At 48.2% G+C, this 13,618-nt stretch overlaps 1 protein-coding gene across 2 annotated transcripts in view; it reads left to right on the top strand.

The window, feature by feature from the left end:
• Positions 1-244: 244 nt before the first annotated feature.
• Brsk1 (BR serine/threonine kinase 1) overlaps positions 245-13,618 on the top strand; it is a 27,138-nt gene continuing 13,764 nt past the window's right edge. The window contains exons 1-7 of one of the 2 annotated variants that reach the window (XM_048426835.3): positions 245-703; positions 2,217-2,311; positions 2,426-2,511; positions 4,202-4,342; positions 8,381-8,497; positions 8,606-8,639; positions 8,724-8,792. In XM_048426835.3, the coding sequence (XP_048282792.2) occupies positions 574-703; positions 2,217-2,311; positions 2,426-2,511; positions 4,202-4,342; positions 8,381-8,497; positions 8,606-8,639; positions 8,724-8,792 (672 nt within the window). In that variant the 5' untranslated portion in view covers positions 245-573. Of the gene's footprint in view, positions 704-2,216; positions 2,312-2,425; positions 2,516-4,201; positions 4,343-8,380; positions 8,498-8,605; positions 8,640-8,723; positions 8,793-13,618 lie in introns of those variants that run through there. The other variant, XM_048426836.3, reaches the window with a different exon arrangement.

The following is a 13,618-nucleotide window of genomic DNA, read 5'->3' as shown; positions in this document are numbered from 1 at the left end:
TCCTACATCCCTCCACCCATTCCTGCATCTTCCCACCTCCTCTCCATCAGTCCAGCTTCCAGGCCCGCCCCCTGCCACTCCCCCTCCCCTCTCCGAAAGGGTTAACTGTGGGGAAGGGCCGGGAGTCCCCGGATGGTGATGTCAGCGTGCCGGAGAGAAAGGACGAGGTGGCGGGGGGAGGCGGAGAGGAGGAGGAGGCGGAGGAGAGAGGGCGCGTGGGGGGGCGGGGGGTTCTCGGCCTGCAGCATCCGCCGGCCCCGCACTTCAGACCCCCCCTGCAGGGGGAGGCACAGGAAGGGGGGGGCCGGCCAGGATCGGGCTGGGGAGGGGGGGCCGCGCAGCCCCCCCGACCATGCTGACTCCAGGGGCCTGACCCCCCCGGCAGCCCCCCCTCCCCCAGCTCTGCGGCCCACCGACTGGGGGGGCCAGCCAAGCCCCCTGGGGACCCCCGGAGAAGTGGGGAGCAACCGGGGGGGCCGGGACGGAGGTGTCGCCGGCCCCCACCGGAGGAACGGGTCTGCGGGCCGCAGGGGGGGCGGCCGGGGGACTGGTCGGGCCGGGACCAAGGGCACCATGTCGTCCGGGTCCAAGGAGGGTGGCGGGGGCTCCCCCGCCTACCACCTCCCACACCCACACCCACCCCAGCACGCCCAATATGTGGGCCCTTATCGGCTGGAGAAGACGCTCGGCAAAGGACAGACAGGTGAGCCTAGAATCTAAGCGGACACCTGGGGCGGGGGCGGGGTGCAGGAGGGGGCAGAGGGCGGGACCACTGGTATTTAAAGGTCAGACCCCTGGGTCCCACATAGAAAACGGGCTTGGGTCCTGAGTTCCAAGTGTCCACGGTGTACGGATGTAGGGACTTTGACTCTGGGACCTCGAGTGGGAAGGGGTCTGGGACTTCTGGGTTCGAAGGAGAAGCAGGGGTCTGGACTCCTGTGGCTCAAATAACCCAATTGGGGCAGATGTTGGAGGGGCTCCAGGAGCAGTGGGGAAGCAGGCCCGTTGCGGGTGTGGGGCCCCGGCTGATTCTGCAAGCTGAGGCAGGCGGGTGCTGCAGTACAGCCGCAAGCAGGGTGGAGGTGCTGGCAGGGTGGAGGTGCGCCTATCCTGAGAGAGGCTGCTTTCCTGTCCCTCTTCTCAAGCTCAAAAGGGGCCACCTGCGCTCTGGGCAGCAAGCTGGAGCGGTAGGGTGTGAGGTCGACCGCATTCTCCTCATTCTGCACAGTGTGGAAACAGGATGGAGAGGCGGGCTCTAGGAAGCTCAGCTCCCAGGAGTGGCCCTGAAAAGCAGGGTTCTATTTGATTGTTGCTAAATGCTGACTGTGACCACAAGCATCTCCTTCTGGGCAGTGGGTGGAGGTTATCTGGGAGTTGACCTCTAGTATTCCAGGCTGTAGGTCCCAGGTTCCTATGAAGCTGAGCTCCAGGCCTGAGACAGGAAAGGGAAGACAGACTTTACATCCTGGTAGTTAGAGTGTGAAGTGTTGTTGACCTCAATTCATGAACTATGGAAGGTAGAGGGGTCGGGAGTCTGGATTCCTGGGTCTGAGGGAGAAGGGCTGGGGCCAAGACTACTGGGTCTGAGGGTGGAGAGTTGAGATCTGGATTCCTGGGACTGAGAAGGGGTTATGCATCTGAGCTCTTAGTGCTCAAGTCCTTTAGTTAAGGACTCTGAGAAATAGGCAGGGATCCCTAAGTGTGTGTGTAGGGGGAGGGGATGCTTGGAATTTGCTTGCTGTTGACCATGGCAGCTATTTTTTAAGAGGTTTTTTTTTGTTTGTTTGTTTGTTTTTAGATAATTGAAAGATTGGGGTTTGGAAGGAAGTGAGGATGGGGAGGCTTGGGAAAGAAGAAAACCTGAGAGCGTGTTCTTTGAAATCTGAAAGGCAGAGAATTCAAGGGAGTGATGGGTTGGTTGAGAGAGCAAGGAGACACATTGGGAGAAAGAAAATCTGGAAAGATGAAGTTGAGCAGACATACCAGAAAGTCAGAGAGTCAGAGTAAAAGCAAGGGGGTAGGATGAGGGTGGACAATGAAAAGGGACAGAAATGGACAAGGGAAATTGGAAGGGAGCCTCACTTTGTAGGAATGGCTGCTGTCAGCCACCAGTTCAAATGCAGGCGATTCAGGAAAAAAAAAAAGGGTAGCCAACCCAGGGTAGGGAGGAGAGAGCCAGGAGAACACCCCATATTTATTTTAAATCTAACCTCCAGGGCTGGTTAAACTTGGGGTACACTGCATCACGGGTCAGAAGGTCGCCGTCAAGATCGTGAACAGGGAGAAGTTGTCGGAATCAGTGCTGATGAAGGTGCGTGCATGTGTGTGTGTGCGTGTGCATAAATATGTGTTTGTAGCAGGAGTGCCCTTTTGTGCTGAGGTAGGGAGGTCATGCTGACCCCTTCTCGTGTCCCTGGCCCCTCAGGTGGAGCGGGAGATCGCCATCTTGAAGCTCATTGAACACCCGCACGTGCTCAAGCTCCATGACGTCTACGAGAACAAGAAATATTTGTAGGTATTTATAGACGCCCAGCCCCTCTATCCTCCCTCCCCATGCTATCATTCCAAAAACCGGACCTAGTGTAGCCTGTCAAAACTCAAGCTGGTGGGCTGGAGATGGAACTCAGTTGTAGAATGCAGGAAGCCCTGAGTTCAGCCCTCAGCACTGCATAACTGGACTTGGCAGCACGCGTGTGTAATCTCAGCTCTAGTGAGGTGAGGCAGAAGTATCAGAAGTTCAAGGTCACTCTCCCCCTACGGGCAGTGTGACCAGGTCAGGATGAGTTGCACGTGACCGGGTCCAGTCGCTTCCCTCGGTTACAGGAACACCCTGTAATTCACACTCGGACCTGATGCTATTAACAGGATCGGAGTGGTCCTGGGTGGAGGACAGAGGCTGAGTCTCTTGCTGCTGTCTTTCTGCTTCAGCCTCCTGAGTTAAATGGGATTACCGGACTGTGCCAATTCCAGCTAACTGCCTTTCTCCCTAAGGCACTTAGGGTTAGCATTAGCCTAGTAAAGTCTGAAGGGTCCTTTTAAATTCCCACTCTGGGACATCTGAGGTCTCTCCTATCCCAGCATCACTTCCGTGGCCAGGGCTGGCCACCACAACAATGGGCCTCCTTTGAAGTCCTGAGGCAGTATCACAAAGTCCATTACCGGCCTGTTAAGATGGGGGTGAGGGTCGGCTGTCTGGGCGTCGGAGAATGACTCTTTGTCCATACTCTGGTGGCCCAGAGAACAGCTGGACTGGACAACAGAAGAGGGGACAGACCTCATGCTCCCCCGACCTCCCCATAGTGTAGAATGAAGTCACTCCAACGTCCATCAGATTGGTATTACAGGTTCCCCAGACTGGAAGCAGCGCCCAGCTCCAGGTCCTCATGGGAGTTGTAGTCCTTAGACTTCCAAGGTGTGGAGGCAAGAAGTCATTGTCTACAAAGTTGATAGTTACCACTCCCACTCCACCATCAGGGCTGAGAGAGGGTTCGTGAGAATTTGTGCTTCACATGGGAATCTAGCCGACCAACAGCTCAGAAATCGAGTTTTTATTTCCCCGGGAGCTGATAAGAATTAGAGGTTTAATCTTCCAAAGCCTGATGGGATTTGGAGTCTCTAGAATCCAGGTGGCTGATGGGAATTGGGACTCTCTATGTCCCAGAGGCTTATGGGAAGTGGGAGGGGTTTTGCTTTGTTGTTTTTATAAACTTCTTTGAATTATTGGGAGTTATAGTTTCTCTGGTGTAGACTGTCATTGTTACTGCCCACGAATGAAGGAGAACTTTGGTTTTTTTCAAGTCACAGGCTTGTGAGAATTAGAGGATTGGCCTGGGGGGTGGGGAATGTGCTAATGGGATTAGGGTCTTTATTTCCCAGAGTTCCGTGGGAATTATGATTTCTGACCTTAGGTGCCAGTGGAGTTGCTTTATCTCCAAAAACAACCAAGAGTTTCCTTGTGAATCTATGCTACCTGGGACTAGTGGGAATTGAGTTTTGGTTTCCTAGAGACGTGTGGATATTGGAATCACTTCTAGAGGCTTGTGGCAATTGGAGTCTCTTTCCCAGAGGCTCATAGCAGTTGACATTTCTTCCTTGCAGATACTGGTAGGAAATTGGGGCTTCACCGTCTTCGGTAAAGGGAGACCTGGCCTTGGTCCTTCACATGCCCCTTCCAGCCCTCTGCCCCGTCTATGTCTTTCAGATACCTGGTTCTGGAGCATGTTTCTGGCGGTGAGCTATTTGACTACCTGGTAAAAAAAGGTAGACTGACGCCCAAGGAGGCTCGGAAGTTCTTCCGCCAGATCGTGTCAGCGCTGGACTTCTGCCATAGCTACTCCATCTGGTGAGGGGACAGCTGCAGGGGGAGATGACTGAGGGTGGCCCAGGAGGCAGGTCCCTGCAGCCACGTGGAGGGCTGAGCAGAAACCAGTGTGGTTAGCCCTTAACCCTAACCTTTTTAAATTCCTGGTATTGTAACTCAGACAGTATCATTTTACCCTTTGAAAAAGTGTACAGTTTCATAGTTTTAAATACACTTGTGCATGGTTGCTATGTAATTTTACAACTTTTTAAAAATTGTGTGTGTGTTTGTGTGTGCGTGGTTTGGGGCTTGTGTGTGCTAGGCAAGCACTACCATTTGCCATACATCCTCAGCTTCTTCCTTTCTTCCTTTCTTTTTTTTCTTTGTATGTGTGAGAAAGAAACCAGGCTTCTTATAGCCCCTCTGTATGTAGACTAGCCTGCCCTCAAACTCATTGCAAATCTCCTGTCTCCCCCTCCTAAATACCAAGATCACAGGTGTGTACCACCCTGTTCGGTTCTGTTTTGGGTATTTTTTGCATTTTATTTTTTACTGGAGTGTATGAGAGAGTGTGTACACACATGTGCAACATTGTGCACGTGGAGGTCAGAGGACAACTTTCAAGAGGCTGTTCTCTCCACTTTGTGGATCCTAGGGAATCAAATGGGTCATCAGGCACAGAGGCAAGTGCCTTTACCCCTGAACCATCTTGCCAGCACTTCTGTCCTATTTAAAGCCAACTCAAGGTCACTAAGAGTGGATCCTATGGTTTCTTCTAGATGTTGTAAAGTGTTATCTCTTGCATTTAATCCTGTGGTCCCTTTCAAGTTAATAGTAGTGTTTGATATGAGGTAGAATTGCAGCTTGTGTTTTTGACATATGAATATCTCTGCAAAGAGACTCCTCAATGACTTCAGGCTAAACAAGATATGATGCATGCAGCATTTAGCGTGAGGAGTGCATACCTGTAATCCTAGCACTCAGGAGACAGAGGGAGGAGCATCATTGAGGGTTCAATGCCAACCTGGGCTAAATAAAGAATTCTAGACCACCAAGGGCTACATAGAGAAACCCTGCTTTAGCCAGACGGTAGTGGTGCATGCCTTTAATCTCAACACTTGGGAGGTAGAAAGAGACGATCTCAGTGAGTTTGAAGCCAGTCTGGTTCTGTGGCAGGCTCTAAAGCTACAGAAAAACACATCTAAAAAAAAAAAGAAAGAAAGAAAAAGAAAAGCACCAAAAAGAAAAACCCTCTAAATGAAAAACCCTCTTTTGTCAGGAATGGTGGCACATGCCTTCAATCCTAGCACTTGGGAGGCAGAGACAGGGGCATTTCTGTGAGTTTGAGGCCAACTAGGTCTACAAAATGAGTTCCACAACAGTCAGGACTGTTATACAGAGAAACCTGTGTCAAAACACACACACATCCTTCTTTTTTTGTTTTGTTTTGGTTTGGTTTGGTTTGGTTTGGTTTTTTGAGACAGGGTTTCTCTTTAACTTTGGAGCCTGTCCTGGAACTAACTTTTGTAGACCAGGCTGGCCTCGAACTCACAGAGATTCACCTGCTTCTGCCTCCCAAGTGCTGGAATTAAAGGCGTGCGCCATCACCACCCGACACAAATCTTGTTTTTACAGACAGAGTGGGGGTGTGTGGCCAAAAAGATTACTCCATGGTTAGAACATGTAATGCTCTTACACAGGATCCAAGTTCAAGTCCTACTACCCATATCTAAAGTCTCACAACTGCCTTTAAAGATGGGATGCCTCTGGCTTCACCAGATACTTGCAATCACATGTGCACACACACACACACACACACACACAAGTTAAATCTTTTAAAAAGGCAACTAAATGCTAGTTATTAAAATTAAGTTCAACACTTTTTTGAGCAGCCAGGGTACCAAGTCCTGGCAATGAAGACTATAGCCTGTAGGGGGCACTATTCAGCATATTGTGTCTGACCCACTTACTGACTGCTTCAAATAGAAACTGCAGAATTCTACAGCCTGTCCCCACTTCCAGATTTGACCCTTAAATCTTGAGGAGTTTGGTCCAGGAGTAGAAAGGTCCTGAAAAAGGAACCAGTTGCCTGCTCTGAGTGGCCAAGGTTTTTTTTTTTTTTTTTTTTTACATGAAGCCTATGCTGGTGATGTATGCTTTTAGTTCCAGCACTCAGGAGGCAGAGGCAGGTGGATCTCTGTGAGTTCCAGGACAGCCAGAACTGCATAAAGAGACCCTGTCATAAAAAAATTAAAAAATTAAAAAAATTATTTGATATGCCCATAAATAATGATAATAAGAACAACAACAACAATAATAATAGCTGAACATGGTGGTATACGCCTTTAATCAGAGCACTTGGGAGACTGGTAGATCTGTGAGTTCAAGCCAACCTGGACTACAGAGTGAGTTCCAAGACTGCCAAGACTACACAGAAAAACCCTGTTTTGAAAATCAAAATAATAAATACAATTACTTGATATGGAACTATTTTTATTTTTATATTTATTGGGGTATTAAGGAAGACCGAGTCTCTTGGTGTAGCCCACACTGGCTTGGAACTCATATCAATCCTCCTGTCTTGGCCTCCAGAGTGCTGCAGTTATAAACATGGCACACCATACCTCACTGTATTTTTTTTTTCTAAGACAGGATTTCTCTCTGTAGCCCTGACTGTCCTGGACATCGCACTGTAGACCAGTCTGGCCTAAACTCAGAGATCCGCCTGCCTCTGCCTCCCAAGTGCTGGGATTAAAGGCTAGAGCCGCCACTGCCTAGCATTTATATATGATTTATTTATTATTTATTAATATACAGTGTTCTGCCTCCATGTATGCTTACAGACCAGAAGAGGACACCAGGTCTCATTATAGTTGGGAATTGAACTCCGGACCTTTGGAAGAGCAGGCGGTGCTCTTAACCTCTCAGCCATCTCTCCAATACCTTAGCTATATTTTTATATTTCTCTTTTTTCAGAAACATTTATTCGTTTTTGTTTGTGGGAGGGTCAAGTGACTTGTCCCACATGTCGAGATCAGAAGACAACTTTTGGGTTCTTCGTTTATGTGGCTTCTGATTATTAGAAATATAAAAATTGGGCCAGTGAGATAGTTCAGCAGGTAATGATCCTTGCTGTCAAGTCTGATGACCTGAGTTTGATCTCTAGAAGCCACGTGGTGTGGTGGTACATACCTCTGGAGGTAGAGATAGGTAAATCTTTGTGAGTTTCAGGGCAACATAGGAGACCCTGCCTCGATAAATAAATAAGTAAATTTTAAATTGGAGCTGTAGAATGGGTCAGTGGTTATGAACACTCTCTGCTCTTCAAGAAGACCTGGTTCCAATTTCCCACACTACATGGTAGCTCACAATCATCTACAACTCTGGTTCCAACACTCACTTTTAGGCACCAGACATTCACATGGTGCCAACACATGCATGCAGGCGAAACACTCGTGGGGGCTGTCGAGATGGCTCAGTAGGTACACAGCAGTGCAAGCCCAGTGCTTAAGAGACAAAAACAGAAAGCTCCCTGGCATTAGCTGGGCAACTAGTCTAGCCATATTAATGAACTCCAGATACAGTGAGAGACCCTGTTTCAAAATGCACAGTGGAGAGCAGTTGAGGAAGACCCTAGATATCAACTTCTTGCTTCCACGTGCATACACATACGTATGTACACGCCCATCACGCAGAAAGGCATGAAGAATCAGGCATAAGTGATATATGCCTATGATCCCAATATCTGAGAGAGTACGGCAGAAGGATTGATTCAAATTTGAGGTCTACTTAGGCCACATATCAAGACATTATGGCACACACACACTTAACACACAAAGTCAGGCTTGAGGGTACATATTTGTAATTCCAGAACAGGGGAGATAAGAGGGAGGAGACCAGGCAGGATTTCAAGGCCCTCCTGAACTATGTAATCTCTGTGAGGGCTATCTTGGGCTACAAGATGCCTTGTCTTTAAAAAAAAAAAAAATCCTAGAAGTATCTCACTCTAAGAGGTGGTGAGTGAGTGGGGATGGGCTTCTCTGGGGGCAGCCAAAGCTGAACTTCACCTGTTTGTCTTAGTCACAGAGACCTGAAGCCAGAGAACCTGCTGCTGGATGAGAAAAACAATATCCGGATAGCAGATTTTGGCATGGCATCCCTGCAGGTGGGGGATAGCCTCCTGGAGACCAGCTGCGGGTGAGTGGGAGGCCCAGCCCCCTGCCCCCAGGGTTCCTGGGAAGGATAAGAAGCTGGCCAGAGCTCACACCCTCATACAACTCTCTCTTTTTCCTTCTCTTCCTCCAGGTCTCCCCATTACGCATGTCCAGAGGTGATCAAGGTGAGTGAGGGGCGAGGGGAGGTTAAGGGAACAGGACAGAGTGGCAACAGAGATGCAGTTGAAATGATACCTTCTGCCTTCCAGGGAGAAAAGTATGATGGGCGCCGGGCAGACATGTGGAGCTGTGGAGTCATCCTGTTTGCCCTGCTTGTGGTAAGGTGCCTTTTGCCACTACCGCCGTATATCTGGAACAATGTCACCCAATGGAGCATAGAACCTTACATGCATCCTCACCTCTAGCGTCACCTCCAAAGGAGTGATAGCATGTGTGTGTCCATGTGATCTCTCAAATGTTTGTAAGCATGTGTGACTGTATGGATATATGTATCTACGTTGAGTGTGTATGATGTCTTGACATATGTAGGTTTTTGTGAGAGGGGTCTGGAAAATATATGTGTGATCTTCCAAATATGTGTGTGGGGTATTAGTAGGATGGAGTCAGCTATCAGGGGTGAAAGCTGAAGGGTCAGAGAAGCAGAGCAGCAGCCACTGGAGTTCTCACCTCTGCCAATGCTCAGACCAAAGGGGCCATTCTGTCCTCAGACTGCATCCTCAGACTGCACTTAACTCCTGTCTCCTCTCGCCTTATAGTCCTCTCTCCGCCCAGCCATATCATTCCTGTCTCCATCTCCCTAGTGCTGGAATAAAAGGCATGGGATCCCAAGTGCTGGGCTCACCTTTGCATGAGCTCTGTTTCTCTATTAGACTGGATCAATTTCGTGTAGCCCAGGGTGGCCTTGAACTAACAGAGATCCATCTGTCCCCCAAGTCCTGAGATTAAAGGTGTGTGCCACCACTGCCTGGCCTCTCTAGTAGCTTAGCTTTGCCCTCTGATCTTCAGGCAAGCTTTATTTGTTAAAATACAAAGAAAATATCTCATATATGTATGTTGTGGATGAACCCATGAGTCTAAATATATGTGTGATCTCTCAAATATATGTGTGTATGTTTGTGTATGTATATAGAGAGCAGTGGTTCTCAACATTCCTAATGTTGTGACCCTTTGATATAGTTCCTCATGTTGTGGTGACCCCCCCCCACACACACACCAACCATAATTTTTTTTTTAAGACAGGGTTTCTCTGTAGCTTTGGAGCCTGTCCTGGAACTCACTTTGTAGACCAGGCTGGCCTCAAACTCACAGAGATCTGTCTGTCTCTGCCTCCCAAATGCTGGTATTAAAGGTGTGCACCACCACTACCCAGCAATAAAATTATTTTTGTTGCTACTTCATAACTGTAATTTTGCTACTGTTCTGAATCGTAATGTAAATATCTGTGTTTTCCAATGGTCTTAGGCTACCTCTGTGAAAGGGTCCTTCGACTCTCCTCCCCCTCAGAAAGGGTCGTGTCTCACAGGTTGAGAACAGATGACATAGAGAGATAGGTGGTGTCTCATCTCATCTTCCAGACTAGCCTTGAACTCATATATAGACAAGGATGGCTTTGAACTCCTGGTTCTCCAGCCTCCACCTCCCAAATGCTTGGATCACAGGCATCTACCACCATACCTGATTTGTGTGGTGTTCAGGATTGAACCCAGGGTTTTGCATGCTAGGCCTAGAACATTCCTCCATCCCTACTAGTCCTGTGTTCTACCTAGTGAATATCCTCAGCCGCGTGACCATTTCTCCCAGAAACTTCCCAGAGCCTTGCTCTTTGCCCTCCCTCACCCCCATCCCCAGGTCAGACCTTGTGTTAAGCACTCCTCTTCCCGGCCGTGGTCAGGGTTGTTCAGTATGCATTTTGTTGCATAATTTCTCAAGCCCCATCTCCTTTCCTTGCCTGTCATAAGCTTCTTGAGGTTGGGACCCGTATCAGTGGCTTTCATCTTTGTACATTTGTTGACTCATCTTTGAAGACCCAGAGTTGGCCTGTCGTGGTCCTCCTACTAATGTAGCATGAATTAATAACTATCTCAAAGCAGGCTTTCTTCTGAGCATAGTTTTTTTTTTTTAAGATTTATTTTTTATTTATGTGTGTCTGTGTGTACATGTTGTCTATGGAAACAAAAAGAGAGTATCAGATTCTCTGGAGCTGCAATTATACATGGCTCTATGCCTTTTAGTGTGGGTGCTGGGAACTGAACTTGGGTCCTCTGGAAGTGCTCTTAGCCACTGAACTATCTTTCTAGCACCCTGAAAATGGTGTTGTTTGTTTGTTATTAAGACTTTTTTCTTTCCTTTTTTTTTTTTTTTTTTTTTTGAGATAGGGTTTGTCTGTGTAGGCCTGGATGTCCTGGAGCTTACTCTATAGATCAGGCTAGCCTCAGACTCAGAGATTCACCTGCCTCTGCATCCTGAGTGTTGGCATTAAAGACCATCATTGCCGGACTAAGATTTATTTATTTTTATTTTATGTATATGAGTGTGTTGCCTGTATGTATGTCTGTGAACTTTGTGCTTGCCTGATGCCTGCGGATGCCAGAAAAGCAGTCTAAATCCTCTGGAGCTGGAATTATGGACAATTGTGAGACGCCATGTTGATCCTGGGAACCAAACCCAGGTCCTCTGCAAGAGCAGCAAGTATTCTTAACTGCTAAGCCGTCCCTCCAGACCCGTTTTTAGGTGTCTGAGGCATTTGCATGTAATCCAGGCTGACCCCAAAGTCACTGTGTAGCTTCCCTTGAACTCCTGTGCCTCCCCCACCGCCCATGCCATGGGTGTTATCATTTAAAACCCAGCAGGAAGAGAGTCATACCGCTCGACTGGGCTCACATGGGCGGTTAACTGGAAGAGGAGAAAGAAGGGGCAGAGAGGTGGGCAGAGAGGGGAGCAAAGACTGGCAGAAGAAAAAATGACGAGAGAGAAAGAGATGGGAGGTGGACAAAGCGCACCTTATATAAGGGGATGCCGTGAATGCGCACAGGGGGCGCTCTCAGTGGCTGCAGCTGTAGACCTATCCTGCCAGGACCCCAAGGGCAGGCCAGTACAGATGCCTGAATACTAATAGTGGGGATACGGTGCTGGCAGTTAAACACAGGGCTTTGTGTATGCTGGGCAAGCCCTCTACAACGACTGGGCTGGACCTCCAGACCCGCCTCTCAGTCTTTTGTCATCAAATGGGGAGAAGACAGAGTTCAAATCTTGGCCAAGTAAGTCACTCTCTTTCTGTAAGCCTCAGTTTCCTTATGGGCCCAGCGTGAATAATTACAGTACCCACAATCCTAAAGATATACCTTAAATGCGAGATCCAGCTCTGTATCCAGACAAGCAACGACAAGCACATTAAAAACAACTTAAGAGTTGCGACCAGTTGACCTTGATCAAAGGGGACACAGCAGTGGGTAGAAAGAACCTAGCTGGCTCTCCAGAAGCAAGAGCTCACGATTCCGGTCCTCACTAACACACTGTTCACAGTGATTATATACAATTGAACATCCGAGAGTAATGAGGACCAGCTGTGCTATGACAGATATTTCCCCATAAGATCCTTATAGCCCTTCCATAGAGGCGAGAAGCTGAGGCTCACTGCCAACACATCAGGCCCCAGACAGAGCCAAAGGTGGCCTTTTGGATCCAAGACCAGCAATGAGGTGGTCTCACCCCATCTTCCTTTCTGTCCGTACCCCTGAGATACAAGGGACAACCATTTAAGACACTTGGAAAAACCCAAAGACACAACATCACCTCTCCCAAGAGCCCTCCTCCAAACTCCTTAGGTCAAACCAGACTCCCTTATTTTGTCCCCAATCCTGGTTATGACATCATCCCATTTAGTCCCATTCAGCCTGGATTTTTTTTCTCTTTGTTTCTCTTTTTATTCTCTTATTTTTTGCTATGTTTAAGCGTTTATGTATTCATTGGGCGTGTGCGTGCGTGCATGCGTGCGTGCGTATGTGTATCCAAGGCAGGCATGAGGTCAGAGGACAACCAGCGGGAGGCAATTCTTTCCTTCACCGTATGGGTCCCAGGGATCAAACCCTGCTGCAAAGGCTTGGAAGCACATGCCTATTTGTTTCATGGTCCTATTTGAGACAGGTTCTCATATATCCCAGGCTGGCCTTGACCCCATTCTGTCACTGGAGACAACCTTGAACGTGTGTGTGCCTACCTCCTCTGGGTGCTAGGGTTACAGGAGTCAACTCCGTGTCTCCGCAGAGACAGTGTTGGGGATCATGCACAGCTTGTGCTTGCTGGACAAGCACGCTACTGCACACACTCCCAGCCATTTGATTTTTTCCTGCTTCCTTCGTTTATTTGTTTTGTGCTGGTGTTTGTTTCAGACAGGGTCTTTCTATGTAGACCATGCTGGCCTCGAACCAGCAGAGACTGCTTTCCTAAATCTGCCAAATTCTGGGATTAAAAGTGTACACCACCACACCAAGCCCTCTTTAGTTGTTGTTAGTTAGTTAGTTAGTTAGTTAGTTAGTTAGTTAGTTAGTTTGAGACAGGGTCTCACTGGTAACCCTGGCTGGCCTAGAATTCACTATGTAGACCAGGCTGGCCTTGAACCCAAGAAGATCCAGCTGCCTCTGCCTCCTGAATGCTAAAATTACACCACAACCAACCCTCTCATTTGTTTTATTGGTACCTGTTTATTTATTATTCCTTTCCGCTGAGCCACCACACCCTAAAATCTCCTTCTGCTTTACTCTCTTTCAGATTTGGTGTTGCTACATAATCCACACTGAAATAAAACTCATTATGTAGCCCAGGCTGGCCTCAAACTTGCATCAGTCCTCCTGCCTTAGCCTCTTAAAGAGTTAGTGTCACAAGCTGCATCACCATGCCTGGCAAATATGATAAGCGTGGTGGGACTTTCTACGGTACTGGGATCGAACCCAGGGACTGGTATTCAACAGGCAAACACTACTACTGAACTGTATCTCCAAATGTTCCACGTGTTCTTTTGGTTGTTTGGTTGGATGGTTGTTTTAGGGTTTTTTGTTTTGTTTTGTTTTGTTTTCTGTGTGTGTTTGTTTGTTTTTGAGACAGAGTTTCTCTATAGTCCTGACTGTTTTGGAACTCACTCTGTAGA

This window comes from Myodes glareolus, chromosome 1 (genome assembly GCF_982192425.1).
Source record: "Myodes glareolus chromosome 1, mMyoGla1.1, whole genome shotgun sequence".
In the NCBI taxonomy this organism is placed as follows: Eukaryota; Metazoa; Chordata; class Mammalia; order Rodentia; family Cricetidae; genus Myodes; species Myodes glareolus.
Note: the sequence above shows the minus strand (reverse complement) of the source record. Positions and strands in the feature narration are given on the sequence as shown.